General features: G+C 44.3%; 1 protein-coding gene across 1 annotated transcript in view; it reads left to right on the forward strand.

The window, feature by feature from the left end:
• The window catches only part of DNAH9 (dynein axonemal heavy chain 9), a 1,435,662-nt gene that overhangs the window by 604,191 nt on the left and 815,074 nt on the right, over positions 1-16,397 (forward strand). The window contains exon 38 of the mRNA XM_086930591.1: positions 15,552-15,759. Coding sequence (XP_086786717.1) covers positions 15,552-15,759 — 208 coding nt within the window. The remainder of the gene's footprint in view (positions 1-15,551; positions 15,760-16,397) is intronic.

Raw genomic sequence — 16,397 nt, forward strand, 5'->3', positions numbered from 1 at the left:
ATGCTCTGATATCTGCTCGGATGAGAATAAATCTCTTGCAATGTCAAACCCAGAGCAACCTCTGATGTTCAATTTACAGTGGACAGGTAGGAGCTGCTAATCAGTAAGTATGTTGAGGGCGATGTGCTTGACCTTAAAATAAGCTGGTAGTCTCAAGCGTTCTTTTAATTTCGGCATAATTTAACCATGTGCACCCTGTTGTACATGGCGGCTGGCTTGCTGGAGGAAATAAAGCACCTTGATTAAAGCACGAAATCCTGGGTCTGCTCTTTCGTCTTGTTGGATTTGGGCTGGGGCGGCTGCCTCGAGTCGACTGCCGAATTTACTGACATACATATTTATATATATATATATTTTTTTTTTATTTCATTTTTTTATTTTAAAGTAAAAGTCATAGCTAACGGGTATAAGCATGATCCTTGTGGATTGCAACATGTCTGCCTTGCTTTTCTTTTCTAATGGAAGCTACCTGTAGACGTTCCACAAAACAAGGTCTCCCCCTCACTCTCCACAGAGAGGGAAGGGCTTCAGGAGCATGGAGTCTGTACTTGCCTGTTGCACGTCTGAGCAAGTTTGGGGTTTTCCTGTATTCAGTGCACAGAAAGTTGAGCATCGGTTGAGGGCTTCAGTTCTCTATGCTCTCCATCAGAACCTAGGGCTTAGAAGTTGTTCCCCAGTCTGCTCTCTGCTACCACCATGCCCCACCTCTGCACAAGCTTAATCCCTACACCGGTGTGCTCCAGAATCTATTGGTTACTGCTGTTATGCAGATGAGTCACCCCATATCATGCCTTTACCCTAAATGTGCTAAATCGCTAACTACGTATAAGGTCCCAAAGGCGAAACAGATTGCATTGCAAATGCTTGTTTGTTTTACTAGTAACTTTGGTGCTGTTGGACGACTATACATGAAGCTTTCAAGAAAGTGCTCCCACCGACCTAGTTTGTCCATGGAACATTTTGGGGTGATCCATCAAAGGGGGGGCTGAGAATAAGGGGGAGTCCCAAGATGCAAAATCCCCATGCATTTTCCATAGACATTTTTAAAAAGCGATATTGCAGAAACTTCTGAATTGAATTACACCAAATGTGTAAGGAAGCTAGGTCTTGATCCAGAAAGAGTGCTTTTTGTTATTTGGTGTAAATCCGTTTTTTGAAAAGCTAGGGATCCAAAATATTTGTATATTCAGACTGTTGGGTTCGAAGGACTCTCCTGAGAGTCCCATGAGTCCAGTAAAAAAAATAGAGCCTACCGATCAGGCCAGGGGGCTTTTTTAACCCAGGGCCAATTCACTCCCACATGACTCAGGCTCCTGCAAGGGTGAGCGCTCTGATTAGCTCTCTGTAACATGAGGAAAAATGTTACAGGCAGCCATTACAGGACTCATGGACTCAGTGCCATGTCCTGAGTTTAATAAAAAAAAATATATATAAGGGTGTTGGGTAGAGAACCCTCCCCCATGAAGCATTGTTGGGGGATGGTAGCTGTCAAAATAATTTTCTTTTTAAAAAGCAGCGACCCAGCTGGACTCTCGAATATGCTGAATTACAAAAGGAAGGGAGCACAAAACCTTCCTCACTGAGGCCTTCTCTCCCTCATCGAGGTCCCGGCGACCCATCTTACGGGCTAATATATTAGAACAAAGAGGCGGGCGCTATGGCCAATTATGTCCCTTGGGATCCCATCCCTGGGCCACTGCATAGATCAAAGTGGAGGGGGGCGCATACCCACTCTCCGAGACTCACTGAGTCTACGGGGACCCCATACCCTAGGACTATCTATCTATCTATCGATCTATCTATCTATCTATCTTACCTACTGACAGTCGCCAGTAGGTAGTTATAGTTAGGACCCCGTTTCTATTCAAAAAGTGTTTTTCTTTTCCCAATAACTTTGGCGCCGGTTGACGAATGTTCGCCAAAGTTTCAAAACTAGTGGGGCGCTCTGGTCAGCTCCTGTCTTGAAAGTTTTGGGGTGATTCGTCAAGTGGGGGCAGAGAAAAAAGGGGCTCCCAAAATGCATTTTTCCCATGTTAATTTCCATAGGAAACTTTAGACAAAGCTACAGCCTGAATTGCTGAACGGAATTACACCAAATTTAGAAAAAAGGTACCCTTGGTTCAGAAAGAGATATTTTTTTTTAAATGGTGTAAATCCGTTCAGTAGTTCCTGAGAAAGTAGAAAAAGAAAAAGTTTCAATATCTGTGGGCGCAGTGGGTTCGCAAACCCTACCGGTCACGAGCTTCACATCTTGTGACTCGGTAGAACCGAGTTTACTGTTTTCTTGTAACTCAGTAGAACCAAGTCACAAGAAAACAGTAAAATAACGATAAAAAACAAGAAAAGGGGACAGGGTAGAAACACCTTGACCCCCTAGGTCTGTTCAGAGGGTCCCACAAGGGACCCCTAGGGCCAAAAAAGCTTTTTTTAAATAATTTTGGCGGAATTCGTGTTCTGTTCGCAAATCCCACTGAAAAATAAATAAATAATGAAGCGCAGGCTCCCCCGCTTCATTTTAATGAGACCCCCGGGTGGGCCAGGTCTCGGGGACAACGTGGTTTAAATTTGCGGGGCCCAAGGGGGGCCCTCAGCCCCAGGGACCGCAACCTCCCAGGGGCTATAGTAATTAAATACGGGGGCACGCAGCCTCCCCGGGGCTTTGAAAATAAAGACGTGGGGGGTCCCAACCCCCCATGCTGTCCCGGGTTCCGCCACCTCCACAGGGGTAAATTGAATAAGGGTGGGGAGCCTTGCTGTCTCACTGTTGGTGGTCCTCTTGTGTCCTGAGGACCTGAGGACACAAGTGGACTTCATCCTCCGAGCAGTAGTGCACCAGGAGCTGCGTTTGCAGCGTGGTGTAAAAATGGGCGTGGCCTCGGAACACCTCTCTGCAATCCAGCTCTGTGGTGCTTACTGGAGGTACCTGGTAGGCTAGATGGCCCCCATGGACTCTCAGGATTCAAGGGGACTTAATATCTTATCTTATAATGCGCCATGGGGCGCGTTTGCACAGTGGTGCAGTGAGGGAGTGGGGCCTGATATAACAAGTTAGTAATCTTGCTGTGTGGGACTTACTGGAGGTAATAAAATAGGTAGTTGGCCCCCAAGATTGAGGTTGGGGGCTAACTGTTACCTCCAGTAAATCCCACACAGTGGGATTGCTAAAAGTTGTTTTGAGGTCACGATCACCTTTCTCCACCACTCTGAAAAAAAGACTGCTATGTTATAGTTGGAAATGAGCATTTAAAAAACCTTCAAAATTCACTGAAAAAAACATAGGTTTCAGGGACGTTATATTTAGTTGGACATTTCACTCGTACAAAACCAGAGAAATTCAGCTGTTATAGTTAGTTCAGCTAACTATAACTTGCGCACCCACAATGCACTGCTGATGACGTCACATATTACATCATTCATGACATGGTCAGTGATATCACTGATGACATCTCAAATGACATCACTGATGACATCATCCATGTGAAAATCTGATGCACCTCCTCACACCCTAATATAACCTTTGATACACCCATTGTAAAATACAGACTACCATTTTCGAAACCATCAACACACCAATACCAGTTACAACATACGCACTCACTGATTCCTAGATATACACACACATCCACTCATTCACCCATACAATCACTCATACATGCAGTCACTCCCCAATACAACACTATCATATGCACTCATACACCTATACAGACACTCACACACCACCACTCATCCTTAGTTTCTCACACACCTAGTCAGTCAGGCAAAGAATCAATCACACTTCCATTTACTCACGTGTACAGTTATACACACACCACATCACTTATTCATACAGAAAATAAAAACGCATACTTCCTCTCTTATACAATCACTGATACAAGTACACACTCATCCATACAGCCACTCTCACAATCACTAACTCTCACGTAAAGTCATTTATATATTCCAACTCTCACATACACTGCCTTTTACATATGTAGTTTATTGGACATGTATCACTTAGACATCCATTCACTCATCAACACACCAATAAACACACTCACCCACCCATGCAGCTCTCTTGAACCCATACACCCATCCATTCACTCATCAACACACCAATAAACACACTCACCCACCCATGCAGCTCTCTTGAACCCATACACCCGGTGAATCAATCACTCAAACATCTATGCACAGAGTCACACACTTCCCACCCACACACACACTCAGGCACCCATACAAATACTCAGGCAACCAATTGATAACCCATATAGACACTCATGTAGCTACTGCCCAACCCATGCAGCAGCTTATACAACAACAGACAGACTGATGCAGACATCCACACAGTTTAGCCACTAACCCATGCATTCAGTAAGACACATTTAATAACACACTTAAACAGTGATTCACGCACCTACTAAATCCTCATTCCAGACACTTATACAACCACTCATTCTTCAATACACCTTGGCATATATATAAAACATTTAAACTTTAAACAAACACACAGTCACTGGATGATGTCATCAATGATGTCATCAGTGATGTCACTGACCATTTCATGAATGATGTCATATATGACTTTATCAGCAATGCATTTTGGGGGCCGAGTTATAGTTAGCTGAACTAACTATAACAGATTTTCTCTGGTTTTGTACGAGTGAAATGTTAACTAACTATAACGCCCCTGAAACCTATGGTCTTTTCAGTGAATATGTATATATATATATATATATATATATTTTATATATATATATATATATATATATATATATATATATATATATATATATATATATATATATATATAAAATTATATATATATATATATATCTCACCTCCTGTCCTACTGTCAGTAGTTATAGTTAAGACCAACTTTTCCCATAGACGAAGCGTTTTTTGTTTTGCTAATTTTGATGCTGTTTGACAAATCGTCCCAAAATATCCCCCCAAAAGTGCCCTACTTTGCCTAGTTCTGCAAGCAAAGTTTGGGGGTGATTTGTCTAGCGGGAACCGAGAAAAAGGGGGCAATTTCTTTCCCCCATTAAATGTCTATGGGGATTGATTTTGCAATTTCTAGACTCTGCTTCAGGCTGAACCGCTGAACAGATTTACACCAAATGTGGAAGAAAGCTTGCTCTTGGTCGAGAAAGAACTCTTTTTGAAATTTGGTGTGAATCTGCTCAGTAATTTTGGAGGTAAGAAAGAAATAACACTTTATATATCTAAGGACCTCCTCAGGTTCGCTGGTTCACGCAGGTCCAATTATATATTACTTTACCTAAAAAAATATACAAATTCACTGAAAAAAATACAAAGGTTACAGGGACGTTATGGTTAGGTTCATGTTTTACACACACAAAACCATACAAATTATGTTCTCATAGTTATACTTATCTGAAGAAACTATAACATGTGAGTTGCAAAGTCATCCTGTGCCCTGGGCACCCCCCAACATTTTGCTGACTGATACTGGTGGTAACTTATTTTCACTGACTCTGGGCTCTGCCTAACCAGGCCCAGGGCCAGTGCTATGTTGAAAGAGACACATTAGAATACAGTTAAGACACCTACATACACTAGGGTACACAATGGTATGGTGGGGAACCACTGTGATTGGCATGGCCTCCCCTTTAGGCCCCTAGTATAATAATAAGGCAGGGGGATTTAAACTACCTAGAAGTCCCCAGTACCCTGGGGCATGGCAGTTTAGAGGGCAGCTGCCTTTTTCTGCACTTGAGGTACTTCAGGAAGAAGTTCTAGAAGTTTGGAGAACTTTGGACCAACTTTGAAAAAAAGCTCCATAGAGGGACCGACTCAACCTGGCCAGCCAGGCCGCATGCCTTCAACGCGAGCCGGCCAAGCCCGTCAGGTTCATCCCGCTAAAAGCTCCATACATAATAGAACCCGTCCTGGCTTTCCCTGTGAGGCGTTCACTCCTGGGCACCCCCAGGGTGAAGGCCAGGCATCCTTAGCGTTGTGGGGGCTGTTGTGGAGATTAAGCAAGCTATTGCCCAGAGTTGCAGAGTGGGACTCTATGATTGGAATAGGCACCGAGGCGAGAATTATCAGGTCCGCGGAATTTTGAGCCCAAGACCCGCCGAGGCGGGGAATTGAACCCTGGTCCCGGCCTAGACCTCTGCATCAGGGTCTGCCGCTCTAATCATTGAGCCACACTTCTCCACTTTAGGAGGTTTCTTTGGAGGAGGAGAACTTTGAGGTCCGTTTTGAAGACCTGGGAGGAGGTGGTGGTCCGGAGCTGAGGCGGAAGTGAGTTCCATATTCTCACCGCGTTGCCTGAAAAGGATTGGGCCATCGATCTTTCCTTCTTGAATGTGGGAGGTTCAAGCAGTAGATTTTCCGCATAACGTGATGTCTAGAGCCTCCAGAGAGTTTCAGCTTGTTCGCCAGGTAGCGAGGAGAGGAGGTGTGCAAGGCTTTGTGGGTGAAACAGGCAGTCTTGTAGATAGCTCTAGCCTCGATGGGAAGCCAGCGGAGGGTGGATAACATCGGTGTGATGTGGTCGCTTCTTTTGGCCCCATAAATGAAACGAGCTGCTGAATGGAGAACAGATCTAAGGGGGGACAAGTGGGATTTGGGGAGGCCAGTACGATGAGAATTGCAGTAGTCCAGTCAGGAGAGGACCAGCGATTGCACCAGGGTTTTAAGGTCCTGCTCTGGGAAAAAGCGATGAATTCCCCAAAGAAGGCGCAATTGGTATCAAGCAGACTTTGCAATGGAATTGATGTGGGAGAGAAGATCGAGTTTTTTGTCGAGTATGACACAAAGGGATTTTGCGCTGTCGACAATGATGGGTTTATTGTTAAGTAGATTCATCTGATCCATCCATGATTGAACCGGGGGAGGAGAGAGTGAGGAGGAATTCAGTTTTGGAGGGATTCAGAATCAGTTGATGAGTTGACATCCAATTTTGAATGGAGTCGAGAGTGGAGTTTAGGATGGAAAGATCGTGAGTGGAGGCAACCTTGAGGTAGATTTGAGATGATAGTGGATCCCTGCTTTACTTAGGAGATTACCCAGGGGTTCTAAATAGAGATTGAACAAAGTGGGTGCAAGTATAGAGCCTTGAGGAACACCTTGACCTACCGCCACAAGAGATGAAAGACTGTTCGCTATTTTGATCATTTGCGTTCTATCTGAGAGGAAGGAGGCAAACTATTTAAGCACAGTGCCCTCCGCGTCCCATTCTCTGTTGAAGAGTGTTGAGGGTGTTGTGATTGACAGTGTCAAAGGCTGCAGAAAGATCAAGGAGAATTAGAAGACAGGACCCCCCCGAATCGAGAATCTTCAGCGTGTCATCAACCACTTGCAGTAGGGCTGTTTCAGTGTTGCAGTTTTGGATGAAGCCGGAATGACAATTGTCAAGAAGATCATTGTCCTTGATATGACGAGAGAGTTGTTTTGCTGCACATCTTTCTGTGATCTTCGCAAGAAAGGGTAGATTAGTGATGGGGTGGAAGTTGTTGAGGTCATTCGCATCAGCAGTGGGCTTTTTAAGCAGAGGGGTGACCTGCCCAGTTTTGAAGGAAACAGGAAGGGAGCCTTGACAAAGGGAGAGGTTGACCAGAGTGGTCCAATAGTAAAGGGAATGGGTATAGAAGTCAATGGCAATGGCACTGGGGATGGAGTCCAGAGAATGGTTGGAGGGCTTTGTTTCGCGGATGCACTTGAGGAGGTCATTTTCAGAGACGGGGTCAAAGTTCTGCCAAATGGCTGAGGATTTGCGCTCCTCTGGAGGGGTAGGATGAGCGACCTGATCCACAAGTGATTTCACTTTTTCATCGAAGAATATAGCGTAATCCGCTGCTTGCTTTGTAGAATCCTTCAACTTGGAGGTTGGGGAGAGCATTTAGGAATCTTGATGAGATCGAATAGTTTTTTGGGTCTATTTTTGGCTGAGTCAAGAAGGGTTTTGAAGTGCAATGCATTCCCAAGGAAGATGTGCTTGTGGTACTTGGATCTTGCTGAACGAAGCGTGGCCAAATTATCTGCGGAGGGCACATTTGCAGAGAGGAAGGTGGCAAGCGAGTTCGCCGAAGAGTCATGCGGTACACCCCAGTGGAGATTGAAGTCACCCACGAAGGTCTGATTGTCACTTCGCAAATATTGGTCGCTGATGAAGTCAGTGAGTTCCTCCATAAATGAAGGGCCACTACCAGGGGTGCGGTAAATGACATGGAATCTGAGGGGTGAGCGGTGGTGCAACTGAAGCTCAAGAGAAAGGCATTCAAAGGTGTGGAAGGAACTGATAGGAGAAGCCTTAAGTTGAAGGGAGTTTCTAAAGATGACTGCAACACCTCCCCCAATGTTCTCAGTTCTGTCATTCCAAAATATAGAATAGAGATAGTAGGGTTACTAGGGGATGCAGGTTGAAGAAGAGTGGCGTTCAAGGGCTTGTGTGAGTTAACAAAGTTTGCGGATGACAGGTTGAGCTTGGCTGTATTGGGGTGAGTGGGCAGTGTGCATCTCGTGGGAAGTTGGGAAGGAGTAGAGGTGCATGGAAAGGTGGAAATCTTGGAGCTTGAAAGTGAAATGTCAGCTACAAGCTGGGAGATGGAGGTGATACGAGAGCCTAGCTTATTTTCCAGCGAGAGTAAGGCAGAGCACGGAAGGTTGGGTGGCTCGGTGGAAACATGCAGGGGTGGAATTGGTGGTGAAAAGCAGGGAGTGGTGGGGGGACAGGAGGTGAGTTGGGGTAAGGGGTTCAAGAGTGGGGAAAGGTGGAGGTTGAGAGCGGGAGTTGGTGAATCGTAGGTGAAGGGAGAATTGTCTTTTTTGGCGTTGCAATGGGGAGAGGAATTAAGGACATATTTAGGGGGAGATGGGTGCGAACAAGGCGGTAAGGTGGAAGGAGAGAGGAGGACTGTGTGGAGTCTTGGGGATGTAGGATGTTTGGGAGGAAAAGAGGCGAGGTTGTTGTAGAGGTCCTGTCAGCTAGGAGAGGTGGCTGTGAGGGAACGGGCATCTGGTAGAGTGAGGGGGGTTGAGAGAAAGGGAAGTTGAAGAAAGGAAGTGGTTCTGCTGGGCCCGAGGGAGGGAAATGGAAAGGGTTACCAATGGGGGAAAGGGAGTGGTACAGCATTGCTGGAGGAGTGGGAGGGAGGAGAGAGATGCAGTGGGTTTGTGGAGAAATCAGGGTGAATAACGAGGGGAGGAGGGGGTAGAAAGGAGGGAGGACAGAGGAATAAGGGGAGCGTAGGGAAAGTTAACTGGGGAGAAGGTTGAAGGAGAGGTGGACTAAAAAGGGGAGTGACAGGAAGGAATATGGGGGAGGAGAAGAGATTGGAGTACCGGGATGGTGCAGAATGGACGAGGAGCATATTAGCTAGAGGTAAGGCTGAAGTGATGCGGGGGGCATACTGTGAGGGGGGAGGAATAGGAGAGGAGGTACTAGGGGAGGGGGAGGGAAGAGGGCCAACCTGTGCTTCTCGAGAGTGCAGCCAATTGGAGTGTAGAGGGGTCAGGGGAGGAGAGAGGGAGTAATGGGTAGAGCTAGAAGGAGAGTCAGGGGAAAACCCGGTCGCAGAGGAGGGGAGTAGGGAGGGGAAGAGGTGGTCAAAGAGCGAGAGACAGGTGTCTTTGCCTTGGATCATGACAGTACCGTCGTTATAGAGTGAGATAGTGAGGTAGCCCTTGAAACACGCAGAGGAGGACATTTTTAGTTGTTTCCCATGAGGGATAGAGGCGTAGGAAGTGACGTTAGGGAATTGTATAAGCTGGTGGACAAAGAGGGGATGTCGTGAGTGAAGAAAATTAAATCGTTTTTGAGCCTCCCAAAGCGACCATTGTAAAATTGATCTCAAAGAGGGAATCCGGGAAACGTTCAATAGTGTTATGCTTCAAACGTTTTATTGCAGCTTTAGTCTGGTTGGGAGGATAATTGATTTTGTAGCAATTACTTCCAGCCTTAACTCGAGTGGTGGCCATGTTGGGAAAGTGAGGCGGAGGAGGGTAGGGGGATATAAGAAGGGAGTTACTGGGAAAGCGGTGGTGAGGAGAAGTAAAAGGACAAAAAGGGGACACATATTCCAGACGTTGGGTGAAGATATCAAGACTAATGTGCTGTCCGGGAAGTGAGGTGGGTATTTGTTGGGCCCTTCATCTAGGAATACAAGATGCCACCTGGCACTAGATAATATTTACAAGGGAATTGTTTACATATGATAGGACCAACTTGACCACTTTCAGAACCTTCACAAAGCAAATATAGTTGAAGTAGAACAGAATATAAACAAGCACCCAGTGACCATTGGTGAACACTGTACTTAACACCAGCCTGTTAACAGAACCACATTCGGCACCAACCGCTTTGTACGCCCATGATCTCAACAGACTACTATTGGACCCTCAGCTCCTGAGAATCACTAACGTTAGGGGCAAAGAGCATAGGGTGGAGCAAAATCTGACTAGCAAAATCTAAATATGCACAACAACCTCGTCATCTTAAGACCACCTCTAGAGGTACTCAGAACAGTGTGTGGAAATCAAATTACATGAAAAACAATTCCTAGTACCACATATACGTACAAGGGCGTGGTGCCCTACAAACCTAGCAATCGCCCTGGCCAACTGGCCCTGAATCCATAGTGTCAATGTTGGTGCCAATGCAGCGGGAGTCCTAACTCAATCAGAACTGTCCCCACGGATAAAGTTGCCTAAATGGTGCAGCGGGCACTACTTGCCACGCATCTGGAAAAAGGCCTAAACAGTGCAGCTGGCACTACTTGCTGCACAACTGTAAAAAGGCCTAAACGGTGCAGCTGGCACTACTTGCTGTGCAGCTGTTGCAAAGTCATCCTGTTCCCTGGGCACCCCCTAACTTTTTGCTGACTGATACTGGTGGTAACTTATTTTGACTGACTCTGGGCTCTGCCTAACCAGGCCCAGTGCCAGTGCTATGCTGAAAGGGACACATTAGAATATAGTTAAGACACCTTCATACACTAGGGTACACAATGGTATGGTGGGGTACCTTTGTGATTGGCATGGCCTCCTCTATAGGCCCCTGGTATATAATAGGGCAGGGGGATAACAACTACCTAGAAGTCCCCAGTACCCTGGGGCATAGCAGTTTAGAGGTCAGCATTTTTTCTGCACTTGCATGTGTGCACTGCTGAAGCCTGAGGTCAGTTTAAAAACATCCTTGGATGCCAGGACTGCTTTTAAAAAGTAAATTGTGCCCAAACTTGACCTTGGTGTTTGGGGCACTTACAAATGGATATCTTTCAATGTTTTGGCATATTAGGGATCCACAGGGTCTCCCCTAGGTATCTCAGGGACAGGGGATCAGGTATTTATAAGGTACACCCTTATAAAATGTTTTTTTTATGCCTGGGTAAAGTGAAATTTCACATTTCACTCCCCACATTGTGGTAAAGTGCTGCTCAAATTCGACTTTGATGCTAGGAGCACTGTAAAGGGAAAATCTGCAATATTTCTACAGATTCAGAACCCCTAAAGTCTCCCCTGGTAGCACATGGGATGGGGTTTCTGTAGATATAAGGCAAGTACTTATAACATATGTTTTTATAAGTCCTGGTGCTGGAAAAATGGCCCAAGTCACTTTTCCCTTTGCAAATCCCCTGTTACTTAGAGTAACATGGTAGAAAGTTATTGGTTAATAACTATTGACAGGAGAGGGATACAAATGTCAATTAAAAACTTCCCAGAATTGTATTAATTGCCATTTAATAAATCCAACAATATCATATTGTTGAATTTCTCCTAAAGGGTACATACAAGAAGAAGAAGACGTTCTCGTTTGTAGGTTCAAATTCAGCCTTCCAGTGGTCTGCCCTGATTGGTCAGAGTTAAGTGGATTAGCCAGGCTACCTTGAAGAGGTGATAAAGAGCCCCTGGGGTTAACAAGCTCTGCTGGCAGGGCAGTGTGCTGTTCCATAGGAATGCCAGGCCAGGGGTAGGGGTCGTAAGCTATGTTGTTCAAAGGGGAGAGCAGAGACCATTGTCAGTTACAGCTCTGAACTTCTCTCCTTAGGCAGATGGTAGGATTAAGGAAGGTATGAGTGGATGCAGGGGGGGGGGAGAGTCCAAGCAAATTAGCCATCCTAGGGGTGTGTTTAGCCAACTCTTACCTCCTTGCTGGAAAATCAGCCGTTATGGATTTGGAAGATTTGTTGCACTGTGGGACAAAATAATGCCACACTCTACAGGATTTGGTCATAACTTTGAGGAGTTACCCTTCTCCCATTGGTCAGAAGCGACCTCATGCATGACCCAGAGAACTTGGAATACGTATCTGAGAGGGGCAGTGCCCTCCAGATCTGCTGCTTGAAACTTACTGAAGCAAGAAGTGCCCTGTTGAGAAGTGTGCTGTACAAAGATTTCTAAGGCCTGTCCTCTAAAGACTGCACCATCTTAAAGTAGAGCCCTGTGGATTATCTTGCTGGAACAGAACTAAAGAGTGGACTCCCTGAAAGCTACAGGTTAAAAGAGCTCATCTGGAACATCACCAAATAAATCTACACCTTGGAGAACCATCAGTGGATATTGTACCAGTGGATTGTAGGAACTGACTTCCTCAACTTTCAAGGACCATCTTGGAGCTTCCAGACTCGTGGAGTGAGTTTGAGACACTTTGGGACCCCTTGAGGAAGTTCAGGAAGAAGTTCAAGAAGTTTGGAGAACTTTGGACCAACTTTGAAAAAAAGTTCAATAGAGAGGCCGATTCAACCTGGCCAGCCTTTAACCACGAGCCGGCCAAGCCAGCCAGCCTGGTTCATCCCGCTAAAAGCTCCATAGCTCCAACTTCCAGAGATTGACTGGGACTAGAGAAAATCTGAAGCCGGCAAACCCTCATCGGATCTAGATCCACGAGGAGCATCGAGAGACCCCGCAAGAAAAAGCTCCAGAAAAGTTTCTAAGTCCGCTCGTTGAAAAGGTGACCGGGAGCAACCGCAAGAGCCAAGCAACCTGCCTTCCATCACGTGTCGGCCTGGATTTCTGGGTTGTTCTGCTGAAGCAATTTAACATTTTTTCTAAGTCCGCTCCAGGGAAGTTGACCGGGATCTTGTCACAAGTCAAGCCGGTGAACCCTCACCGAATCCGGACTGGCTGGGAGCTTCGAGGGGCCTCAAGGAGAAAAGCTCCAGAAAAGTTTCTAAGCGTGAAGGTGGAAACTGAGACCGGGACCTGCCGCGAGCTGTAGCTGCTCAGGGCTCCATCGAGCTCGGCCTGAAACTTTAACTTTGGTCCGGTCTATCAAGAGCAGGTATCACAATATGGTGCTATAATCTTTCAAGTGCTATATTTTATTAAATCTTTGAAAATTCATATCTCCGGTTCCCTACTTTGATTTTTTGTCGTTTTGGTGTCATTTTAAAGATAAAAATACTTCCTATTTCTATAAATTGGTATTACATTTTTTATTATGTGTTGTGTCTTAATAATTCACTGAAATGGTGTTTTAAAATGCTTTACATACCTGTCTTTGAAGTTTAGCCTGCCTGCTTGCAGCCACGTTACCAAGGGTTGAGCATAGGAATAATTTTCTAAGACCTATGCTTAGTCCTACCATGTGTTAGTGGCCTTATTGCCAGTGACAGACCTTCATTTGCCCCTACCAATAACCCACTTTTCAACAATGTGCTGTTAAGTAACTTTAGGTCACAAATTTGAGTTTCTTAACATAACTATATGTATAGCTATAACTGCTGAATTTCTATGAGATGTAGGTACAACGTGAACCTAGCTATAGCACCCATGTAACCTTTGTTTTTAAGTGACACACACACATACACACCCACACACATACACACACCCTCCCCCTTCTCATCTCAGTTTTTTGGGGTGTTTCCTTCCTCCCGTTCTCACTCTAGAAAGTGACTGGCTTCTTCAGTAAATCTCTGGGTTTGCAATACCCAAAGCATTCGTGGTGTTCAGAAGATTACAGGGCATTCCTTACATGTAACACCCACTTCTCACCATACCCCATGCTAGTAGGTTACCTCACATATTGGTGTACGAGAGTAAGTCTTTTAAGAGTGGAAAACAAGCAAACAATTTGGAGAAACGGTCCCTCAGTGTTGTTTCCACCGTTGAGCTCCTAATGAAAAGAGCACATAGGCCAGTTGTAAAATCAGACATGGCAACCTGTTATATGTGGAAGGGTCCTTCAGATTAATGGAATACAAATGGCTGCAGACAATACTTTTAGTTTTATTAAGACATTCATTCAAACTTTACCTTATAGTGCATTCCACGCAGTTTCACTTCTGAACTGGCTTTGTCGGTCCGAATAGCTTGACTTCAAATTCTCTTTTTATGTAATATTAAGACGAGAGGGGGGCTACTCTCTGACCCCAGTAGGCAGCAGACACCATTTTAGTGAGGTCCACTGAAAAGGGAGCAGAGATTGAGAGTGAAATGCGAGCTTCTTCGTTCTGGACCTTTTCTTACTTCTCATGTGGGACATAAAAAGGGCAGACAAAGTAGCAGAAGTAAGGTTTTATTTATCGACATATATGAGCGACAAGGACGTTTGGCAGCTTTATCCTCTTAGCTCTCTTTTTTCAATGCTTCAAAACCATCACATGGGCTGGCTTGTAAAGGACATGAGGTGAGTGAGTTTATACATTATCACCTTTCATATTTTTGAAGATCATAGCCTAAATGACCAGTTGCTCAGCACCACTGTCTTTTTTTTTAACGATATATCGAAGTCTTGATATTTATACGTGCCATGGCGAATAATTTAAGTTTAATCCCCTCCTCTGTTTTGGTCTTCCGGTTACTTTGCTTGGCCTCCTGCAAGATCCAAAGAATTATTTTTCTACATAATGTGTGACCATTTTTTTAGGTCTAAGGTTAACCAAGTTTTTTTTGATTTTACTAAAATTATATGTATTGTATACCTATTAATGGGGTCTTTTAGCACGCGCTCTTTATTCATTGGTTTGCCATTGTGTCACTCACATTTTGCTTCTTCCCACCATAGCTTACAACCTAGGGCAAGCAGTCTGGTAATTTTAGCCATTGGCTAGCTTCACTGTGATTAAGGGTATTCAGTTATTTCACTAGGAGCACATCCATGCACAAAGTAGACCCCTTCTGTGTCAGCGACTACTATGGCAATGTATGTTATTTGTGACCAAAATCAATGTTTTGCTTTTAGACAATTTCTTTATGTTTATGAGGCCCCGCGTCTTCCTGACTATGAAGTTTTACAAAACTATGGCAAAACAAGAATTTACAAAACCAAAAGTCTGTCCTCGCGAACCAGACCCATAGAGATGGATGCTATTTTGAAGCCACTATTGGGAGCTGTTTCATAGTACCAGTGTTAATTGCTTCACAATAGCTTCAGTTGAAACTAGTTGAAATGGAGCCCCTAGATGGTAAAACAATTTTGTCTGGAACTTCAAAAATCCTTGCAAGTGCTGTGATTTTGAGCTTTTCATTACAACAGACTTACAAGAAATGTAATAGTGTTACGTTTTAATTTATGGTATATAAATAAAAAGATGAGGATGGCAAAGTTGATATCAGTTTTTACCTGATTGGTGCCTCTAAGTCTTCGATTGATCTCTTTGTAGGCTTGTTTGGTACACACTAATGAAACAATCCGCGTTCGATATTTCATGGATAAACTCCTGGAAAGACGCAGGCCTGTTATGTTGGTTGGAAACGCTGGCACTGGAAAATCAGTTCTTGTTGGAGACAAACTAACATCTCTCGACCCTGATGAATACATGGTAAAGAACGTGCCATTTAATTATTACACCACATCAGCCATGCTTCAAGGTAAGCCGAATTGTGACTAATGTGATTCTGTTTTTTTTTTTTAAAGTACAATACTGCTGTCAACATATTGTTTGCAAAAAATGCCACTTAGTGCACACTGGAATAATCAAAGATCTTGTGAAAGATAATGAAAGATAAACAATAAAACCACAATATTTCATTATAGAATAAAACAGATAAAACACAAGCAGAAACATAATAAAAACATGAAATTCAACTTGCGCATATCAATTAAAAAAGTTTAGGACATAAGAACGACAAGGTGCATCAATAAACATCCATCAAATCAAATACTAAAATAGCATGGATTTACGCAAATAAAGTGTATTCTTTAAGAAAGAACCAATTGCCTTGCACCTAGTTGTTGAAAAAAATTCAGCACAACTCTACACCTGCTAAACTTGTTCTTGCGCCATAATAGAAGTAAAAGGCGTTTAGTAAGAAGGATGTGCAATTTGGAGAAAAAGACAAAGTGTATTAAGGTTTGCAGAGATAACTCATCACAGGGACAAAATAATATATCAGTAGAGGCAAATTGTCAAGGATAGAAGCCATCTTATAGAGCCCACTCGGAAGCGCGTCAGTAGTATCCGCTCCCAAGTGTTCTGTACAACAGTTAAGTAGGGAGCCACTGCTTC

Source organism: Lissotriton vulgaris, chromosome 7 (assembly GCF_964263255.1).
Source record: "Lissotriton vulgaris chromosome 7, aLisVul1.2, whole genome shotgun sequence".
Classification (NCBI taxonomy): domain Eukaryota; kingdom Metazoa; phylum Chordata; class Amphibia; order Caudata; family Salamandridae; genus Lissotriton; species Lissotriton vulgaris.